Below are 9,320 nucleotides of genomic sequence, written 5' to 3'. Positions count from 1 at the left end.
AAACAAAGTTAACCTGTTATAATTAGGATTAACTCTGTCTAAAGTTATAATAAACAAAGTTAACCTGCTATAATTAGGGTTAACTCTATCTAAAGTTATAATAAACAAAGTTAACCTGCTATAATTAGGGTGAACTCTATCTAAAGTTATAATAAACAAAGTAAACCTGTTATAATTAGGATTAACTCTGTCTAAAGTTATAATAAACAAAGTTAACCTGCTATAATTAGGGTTAACTCTGTCTAAAGTTATAATAAACAAAGTTAACCTGCTATAATTAGGGTTAACTCTGTCTAAAGTTATAATAAACAAAGTTAACCTGCTATAATTAGGATTAACTCTGTCTAAAGTTATAATAAACAAAGTTAACCTGTTATAATTAGGATGAACTCTATCTAAAGTTATAATAAACAAAGTTAACCTGCTATAATTAGGGTGAACTCTATCTAAAGTTATAATAAACAAAGTAAACCTGTTATAATTAGGGTGAACTCTATCTAAAGTTATAATAAACAAAGTTAACCTGCTATAATTAGGATTAACTCTGTCTAAAGTTATAATAAACAAAGTTAACCTGTTATAATTAGGATGAACTCTATCTAAAGTTATAATAAACAAAGTTAACCTGCTATAATTAGGATTAACTCTGTCTAAAGTTATAATAAACAGAGTAAACCTGTTATAATTAATGATAAACTCTATGTAAAGTTATAATAAACAAAGTTAACCTGCTATAATTAGGGTGAACTCTATCTAAAGTTAAAATAAACAGAGTAAACCTGTTATAATTAGGATTAACTCTGTCTAAAGTTATAATAAACAAAGTTAACCTGCTATAATTAGGATAAACTCTATCTAAAGTTATAATAAACAAAGTAAACCTGTTATAATTAGGATTAACTCTATCTAAAGTTATAATAAACAAAGTAAACCTGTTATAATTAGGATAAACTCTATCTAAAGTTATAACAAACAAAGTAAACCTGTTATAATAAGGATTAACTCTATCTAAAGTTATAATAAACAAAGTAAACCTGTTATAATTAGGATTAACTCTTTCTAAAGTTATAATAAACAAAGTAAACCTGTTATAATTAGGATAAACTCTATCTAAAGTTATAATAAACAAAGTAAACCTGTTATAATTAGGATTAACTCTATCTAAAGTTATAATAAACAAAGTAAACCTGTTATAATAAGGATTAACTCTATCTAAAGTTATAATAAACAAAGTAAACCTGTTATAATTAGGATTAACTCTTTCTAAAGTTATAATAAACAGAGTAAACCTGTTATAATTAGGATTAACTCTATCTAAAGTTATGATAAACAAAGTAAACCTGTTATAATTAGGATAAACTCTATCTAAAGTTATAATAAACAAAGTTAACCTCTTATAATTAGGATTAACTCTGTCTAAAGTTATAATAAACAAAGTTAACCTGCTATAATTAGGGTTAACTCTATCTAAAGTTATAATAAACAAAGTTAACCTGTTATAATTAATGATAAACTCTATCTAAAGTTATAATAAACAAAGTAAACCTGTTATAATTAGGATTAACTCTGTCTAAAGTTATAATAAACAAAGTTAACCTGCTATAATTAGGATTAACTCTGTCTAAAGTTATAATAAACAAAGTTAACCTGCTATAATTAGGGTTAACTCTATCTAAAGTTATAATAAACAAAGTTAGCCTGCTATAATTAGGGTGAACTCTATCTTAAGTTATAATAAACAAAGTAAACCTGTTATAATTAGGGTTAACTCTATCTAAAGTTATAATAAACAAAGTTAACCTGCTATAATTAGGGTGAACTCTACCTAAAGTTATAATAAACAAAGTTAACCTGTTATAATTAATGATAAACTCTATCTAAAGTTATAATAAACAAAGTAAACCTGCTATAATTAGGGTGAACTCTGTCTAAAGTTAAAATAAACAAAGTTAACCTGCTATAATTAGGGGGAACTCTATCTAAAGTTATAATAAACAAAGTTAACCTGCTATAATTAGGGGGAACTCTATCTAAAGTTATAATAAACAAAGTTAACCTGCTATAATTAGGATTAACTCAGTCTAAAGTTATAATAAACAAAGTTAACCTGCTATAATTAGGGGGAACTCTACCTAAAGTTAAAAGAAACAGAGTGAACCTGTGATAATTGGCACGGACTCTGTCTCAAGCCCTCACAGTCAGCTCCAGGCGCCTGTAGCAGGTTGTGTTGTCGTCGCAGGAAGCTCGAGCGCAGCAGAAAAACCTCCCGAAAGAAGAACCCGAACCTCTCACGCGCCAACTCGGACTCTCTGCCTCGACGCTGATTGGTCGGAGGGCCGCAAGCCGGAAGTGCGCGGCGCGCGGAGGGGATTCCCCGCGGGAAGTTCCCGGCCGGGCTCGGGTTCGGCGGAACGCGACGTGCGAGCGACGCTTCCTCTCGCCTCCCCGCGCCGTTCGCAGAGCGACGCCCGGATCGCCGCGACTTTGACGCCGATGAAGGTAAGGAGCCGGCCCCCGCGACGCCGCGCCGGCCTCGCCTCCGCCCCGGGGTGAGGGGTGGGGGGACGCGCTCGTCGACGTCCGCCGGCTGAATGGGCTGCCGCGCTGCACAACTACCGCGGAACTGTGTGCAGAGGAAGTCCCGTGTGGGCTGGGATAACACTGGGGGCTGTGGCGGATGGGTCTCGGTGTGGAAAGTAACCTTCAAGCCGCTACGTATTGATTATTGTTGTAATGATAATTATTTTCACTATTGTTTAGTTATTATTATTATTATTATTATTATTATATATTTATTTTTATTATTATTGTTGTTGTTGTTGTTGTTGTTGTTGTTGTTGTTATTATTGGTCAACAGCAATTCAGTCAAATAGATGTTCAGCCTTCTCGACTTAGCGCCCACATCCATATTTACGGACCATAAAGAAAAGAAAACAACAACAACAACAACTGTGTAATGCAATTGGGCCTTTGGGGTAATTTTAGAATGAACTGATTGACACTTGGCTCAACCTCGTACTCTCATTGTAGACGCATGGAAGTTTAAGTGCTATGCAAATTCATAAAAAAAAAAAACGCCCCCATCCAGACAATTTGTTTTGACTTCCACAGAAACAGTTGTCGCTGTACAATTGTCGAATCGATGTGTTTATCTGACTATTAGAGGCCCTCCGTAGGCCAGTAATGTGTAATGTGTGTCTCTTTTTAACTGTAACTTATTGAACTTATGCCCATAAACTTGTATTCCTAAAAAAACGTTTTATAGTTAACATAAAACACGCTCATTTTGACACTTTAAATATAAGCCCATACGTAAAAGGCAAATGCTGTTTGTGATTACCGTGATATCGTGCTGCATCTTCACGTAGTCAGACTAGAAATCAATTATCGATTTGTTCACCCAAGTTCACGACAGCGAGGCGTCGTTCCATCAGTTATACACTTAATTTATACCGAATAGACGCAATGCGCCTTGATTATTCTGGACCTTTAATCATCTTGAATCGTTTTTCCTGAAAAACTAAAATGCCTCGTGTGAGTGCGTGCACACATCTTTGCACGTATTAGAAAGAACACCCAGACTTGCAACTTTAGGAAGACTTCTCCCATTGCGGCCGGACACCGGGGGCATGAGGGACGCCGCGGCCTCCTCCCTCCCCGCGGCGGCTGCTCTGAGACGAAATGCGTGCAAAACAAAATAAAAAAATCCCTCCGCTTGTGTTTGAAGAGCCCCGCCCGTGTGGTTTGCCGCTTGTCATTTGTCAGGACTCATGTCTGCCGTGTCAGTGATGATCGTGGCGCACGCGGCATGGAGAGGAACATCGGAGACCAACTCAACAAAGCGTTCGAAGTTTATCGCCAGGCCTCCATCGAGAAGGACAATGCGAAGAAGGAACTACAGCAAATGGTAACGCAACTTGGACGCGTGTATAAAAATGATGTGAATGTTGTAGTATTTTTTCAAACTGGGGACACAAGAATTGAACGAGGAGAGCTTTTGTTTTAAAATCAACCAACGTCTGACAGATGCGTTGTTTTGACATTGAAAAATCACAACATTGTAATTGAGCGTTGCAATGTGTTTTAGCTGGACATTAACAGTCATGCATAGTTTATTGACACACGTTTAATAATTGCTCCAGCAACAACAAACCCCTTTAGAAATCAAATACAATTTAAATACGTAATTAGAATATTGGCAGTTGCTATTGATTCGAGTCAGATCTTTGATGCCGCCACCGGTGGTCTCCACCAAAAAAAACCCCCAAAAAAACGTCACTCGTCGGAGCTGGCATACGCCTGTTCACAAACCACATTCGTGTACCACATTCATAAACCGTATCCATGCGCCATATTCGTAGCTGCTCGTGCTCGGAAGTAAAGCCGCCGTTATCTCTGCAGACGGAGTACTACGAGCGCTACACTCAGAAGCTCCAGCAGCAAATCGAGGACCAGCGCCATTTGATCGCCAAACTCGAAGCTCAGTTGCTGTCGTCGTCGTCGTCGTCGTCGTCGTCCGCGAAGCAGCCGCCAGGTTGGTGTGACGTTTGCCCTTTACACCAAAAAAAAAACAAAAAACAACAACCTGAATTTACATGTGCAGTGTATTCTGGGCGCTGACATTTCGAGCAGGATGTAGGATACTTTTGTGTCTTGTTGGTTTTTTTTTTTGTTGTTTTTTTGCTGCCTCTGAAAACCAATTTCGAGTTTACCGCCCCCCTTTTTCACCGAGCTGCGCTTCCTGTTCACCGTCGCTGTTTTGGTGTCGCCGCTTTTGGATTTCCTTTTAGGAGAGATGAAATGCGAGCCGGTGCCCCGACAAAGGGAGGACGAGACGGTGGCGCCATGCAATCATCTGCTGGAGGGAACCGCCGCTTTTAGGAGAACCCAGTACCGGGTACGTTCTGCCGTTGTGTGACCCTGAAGGACCGCGCCGCTGTCAAGTTTTACATCCCCGACTATTTCGCCGATGGGAGCTCACATCTTTTGATATTTTAATATTTGTCTTTGTTTTTTTTGGGGGGGGGGTTTGGAAAATTGGAACCCTATGGTGAATAAAACGAACAAATTTGAAATGCTGCAAAGATGATAGGAAAAAAAAAAAATGTGTAGACGCCACTTATTTGGGACCAGGGGATAATTTCATGTAAAGAATTTAAAATAAAATTATATAAAATAAAAATTGACATAAAAAAAATCAAATTGTGGGCGACTGTATCGGCAGGAAACTTTCCCGTTGATCCCTCACATTTGAAGATTTAATTTATTTTGCTTTCCGCCGTCGTACCGTACGTAGTGCATGATGTCACATGTGTGACTACTGCCGACTAGTAATCAGGCTGGAACCAAATTTGGCGCCGGTCATTTGAAAAAGTACCCCGCCCACTGTGGTAAATGTCTGCGCTTTGTGAAAATCCCGAGTTCAAAGAACCTCAAAACCTTTGCTCAATCAAATCAACATATTTTCTCTCAAACGAGTTTCACATCCGAGGTCCACGTCGGTATTTTTTTGTTTTGTTTTGTTTTGTTTTGGTTTTTCTTGTTTTGTTTTCTGCGCCTGATGTGATCGTCGCTCCACAAGCAGGAGGGTGTAGTTGACAAAGTGTTCCCTTAAATCTCGACGCCGTTTCTTCCGTCGGGGTCGTGGTCGCGATCCTCACAGCCCTTCCTGTCCGACCCAAAGCTGTTCTCATCCCCAAATGTCCCCTGGTCCCCGTTTTTTATTCCACATCTTTTCTCCTGAAACACTCAAAAGACCCTTTAAAAAAAAAAGTATTATTATTTATTTATTTTTACTTATGTTTTTCTTGCTGGAGGACATTCTGTGTCAAGTCAACAGATGGTGCTAGAGGATAAAGTCAGCGGCAGCCTCACGCCGCAGCAGCCTCAGCTTGATTAATATTTTTTCACATTTCACATTATCACATTTTTTTTTTTAATTTTTTTTGCGTCGCGCAGAAACCCTGAATTATGTTGTTTAAGCATTTGGGCAGGGCTGCGATTCATTTTATTTGTGAATGGAGACCGCGCGCTGCTCGGCTACTACAGTCGCGTAACATTTGAGCCGTAAATACCCTTTGTCCGTTTTTTTCAGAAGGAGAATATGGAAACTGCCGTGACGGTTCCTCCCAAATCATCGATGAGCAACAGCGTTGACAAGTACGTGTCTTATTATTCGCCTGCAAACAGGAGTCGTTTACACACGGGCAAAGCTAGAATATGTTTTTTGTTTTTTTTTGTTTTTTTGTTCCAACTCTCCTTTCTTTGTTTCTCAGTCAAAACGTGCTTGATGTGTTTGAAGCAATTCAAGGGGAATTTCAGCAGATACAGTCTCTGACCAGAAGGCAAAAAGATCACCTCAAAAGACTTGGGGGAAGCGACACGTCCAATGGTAATAACAATCAGGTTTAACAGTTTATTCTCTGGGTTTTTTTTTAGTTTTTTTTGCACACAGATCTGATCCTGCGTGTGTGTTTCCTCTGCGGTTCACTTACTTGAGATTAAAAAAAAAAAAAAAAAAAATCTCTACGTTAAGTTACGCTCGCTTGGGAATGTGTCACAACACATTAGGGGTCTGCAAGGCTTTCTGGCGCGCTCTCGAACGCCGTTCCGCAGCGGCGGCGGCGGCTTAACCAGCGCGAGCGTTACGGCTTCACCGCCCTCTTGAACTGTGGCCGGCCAACTGTGTGAACATAGAGCAGATAAACATGTTTAATTATTCCACCGACGAACGCAGCATGCCGGCTGTGGATACCGGTTGTGTAATTAGTATGATAAAGACAATTATTCTCTGAGACAAGCCCTCAATAAAGGATGAACGGCCTTGACATATTTTCCGCACGGACGCACGCACGCAGCGGCATCTCAAACCCGTGCCAAACTTCATTAACGACCATTACCGGTCGCTTTGTGAATCGGCCGGTTTGAGACGGCAGCATAAAAACCACACTGTAAAAAAACCAAGCCCCCTCATTAACGTGCTCTGCCGCAGACCAGCAGTTCTCCATGCCCATCCAGTGCACAGATGGCACGGCAGAGCAGGCGGAGAGGCCCTTCCCGTCGGCGCTGTGCTCCCCGGCGGACGCCCCGCCGTCCTCCGCCACGGCGCTGGCGTCCCGCGGCACCAGCCCCGAGCACCGGGACCTGGTGGAGTCCCTCGCCAAACTCAGCGTCAAGTTCCCGCCGCCGACGGACAGCGAGTACGAGTTCCTGAACAGCGCCCCGGAGAGGACGCGCCGGCCCCCCGGCCCCCGCGGCGCCCCCTCCGTGGAGGGGGAGGGGGAGGGGTTGTGTGAGGGGGAGGAGGGGGAGGAGGAGGAGGCGGCGGCGGTGCCCGTGCCCGTGCCCGTGGAGCCGGCCGTGCCTTTTGTTTACCCTCTGTCCCCCTCCGCCCACTCGGCGGAGCCCGGTTCCGCGTCGCTGCCCCAGGAGACGGTGCGGGGACCCCAACAGGTGAGAATCACAGGAGGAGGAAGGTCTGAGAGGAGGCTAGTAGCACATTATCAGCCTCTGATTGGTCTCTGCTAATGGACGAGGGGAGAACGTGTGAAGTGGAGGAGAAGAAAGAAAAAAGAAAAAGGAAAGAGACAAAAAAATCTTGGCTTATAAATCAAAACATATTACTGCGTTAGTGGCGCTGGTTTTTCTTTTTCCGCGATGCAACCGTGGATATTGTGGGTTTATTATCCGGTGCTTTTCTCAGCCAGATGGACAAGCAGTTACAGTGTCTAAATCTGCTGATGTATTTTTATGGTTCCGTGGTTTTGGAGGCTAATGTGCTCCACCACTGTGAATTAATTGAGATCACGCTTTCTTCACGCTTTTTTCCACGCTAAACTAAATATAGATACCATTTAAAAAAACAAAATAAAATAAAAAAGGAACACTCTGCAATACTTAATTGTGATTTGCGTTGATAATGTTGGCATAGGATCCATAAACCAACTAGAGACTAAAGAAAATAACTAAAGATTTGAGGATCTCTTTATTGCAAGGGCCGGGCAATATCGTTATATTGATATTGTGATATGAGACTAGATATCTGGTGGGAGTTTGGATGTCATAGTGCCGCGACATCGTTGGATGTTGCCTTTATCCTGGTCGTGAAGGCGATATCGCGATACAAGACTGTCCTTTTATGGGATTTAGTTTATCGCAATATCGCGATTATTATCATATTACGAACATTTTTTTAACACCGTTCATAAGGAAAGGCCGATGTATGGATATTGTGAGATGAGGGCGGATGTGTGCTATCTAGTTATCATCTGGGATTTAGGTTGTCGTAATATTGCGATGTGGCGTCTGAAAGGCTGCATTACTGTTCAGCAATGTCATTTTTTTTTTACTTCATAGACTGTTCCAGGCGTTCCAACCTGCCCCTCTACACGACCGGTCGTAATATCCACATTACTATGATTGTGGCTCGGATATTTCCTGTGTTTGAATACCTCACGAAAACACCAATGATCATCCCGGAAAATAAGAAAAATATTGTCATATTTCATCAATCTGGCCCCGGCCCCGACTGCTGCTAAATATTAGCTTTCCCGGAGGCCGAGTTCTCCCCTCGCCTTCCCTTTATACCTCAGATCCTTCTCCTCCTCGGCCCGGTGACCCGGCGCTCGGTGTAAGTAAGCGGGCGCCGCCATTGTTTGAGCGTATGAAGATCGTGAGGTTTGTTGTGTTTTTCGTTTTTTTTTATTATTATTTATATATTTATTATTTTTTTCCCCAGCCGCTGTGGAGCCCTCGTCTGTGCCACGTGGCTGACATGGGGACGGAGCCGCCGAGCGTCCAGAGCGGCGCCGGCGGCAGCGGCAGTCCTGATAAGTGCGCTTTCTGCCATGCCGTCGTTCCCCAGGAGCGCATGAACAGCCACCTCTACTCGCATTTCTCTCACAAGAGCGAAGCCGGCGATTGACGTTTGGGGCGAGAGAGGGAGGGGAGAGGGAGTGACTCGACGACGCCTCCTCCCAGGCTTCACACTGTCTTCATGGATTATTAATGCCTTTGTTGCCCCTGTCCATAAAGTACATGCACTCTCGCGGGATTTTCCAAATGACATTTTGCAATAAGACTTGAATACCTTTCTCCAACCGTTTTATTTAATTTTATTTCAAAGAGTGAGAGACTGGTACACTTCTTGCCCCACCCCCCATGCATTTCTTTCTCTTCCAAATATTGCTCCTGAAATTGTACTCAGCAAACACCCGAATGATGATTATATAACAGAGATAGTTTTTCCGAGTGTAATAAAGCAATCCATAAATTATGCAATGAATGGTGTCATTTACATAGTTGTGTATGTATATATACGA

General features: G+C 41.9%; 1 protein-coding gene across 2 annotated transcripts; it reads left to right on the top strand.

The window, feature by feature from the left end:
• Positions 1-2,365: 2,365 nt before the first annotated feature.
• On the top strand, positions 2,366-9,320 carry tank (TRAF family member-associated NFKB activator). 2 transcript variants are annotated; one of them, XM_080019396.1, is made up of 8 exons: positions 2,366-2,499; positions 3,766-3,907; positions 4,402-4,534; positions 4,791-4,897; positions 6,098-6,159; positions 6,276-6,391; positions 6,992-7,452; positions 8,738-9,320. In XM_080019396.1, the coding sequence occupies exons 2-8, from the start codon at positions 3,809-3,811 to the stop codon at positions 8,921-8,923; spliced, it is 1,164 nt and encodes a 387-aa protein (XP_079875522.1). In that variant the 5' UTR covers positions 2,366-2,499; positions 3,766-3,808; the 3' UTR covers positions 8,924-9,320. The 2 variants fall into 2 exon arrangements, with proteins under 2 accessions (XP_079875522.1, XP_079875521.1); XM_080019395.1 differs by having other exon boundaries at positions 6,095-6,159; positions 8,738-9,316.

This window comes from Zeus faber, assembly GCF_960531495.2.
Source record: "Zeus faber genome assembly, chromosome: 18".
Lineage (NCBI taxonomy): Eukaryota > Metazoa > Chordata > Actinopteri > Zeiformes > Zeidae > Zeus > Zeus faber.
Note: the sequence above shows the minus strand (reverse complement) of the source record. Positions and strands in the feature narration are given on the sequence as shown.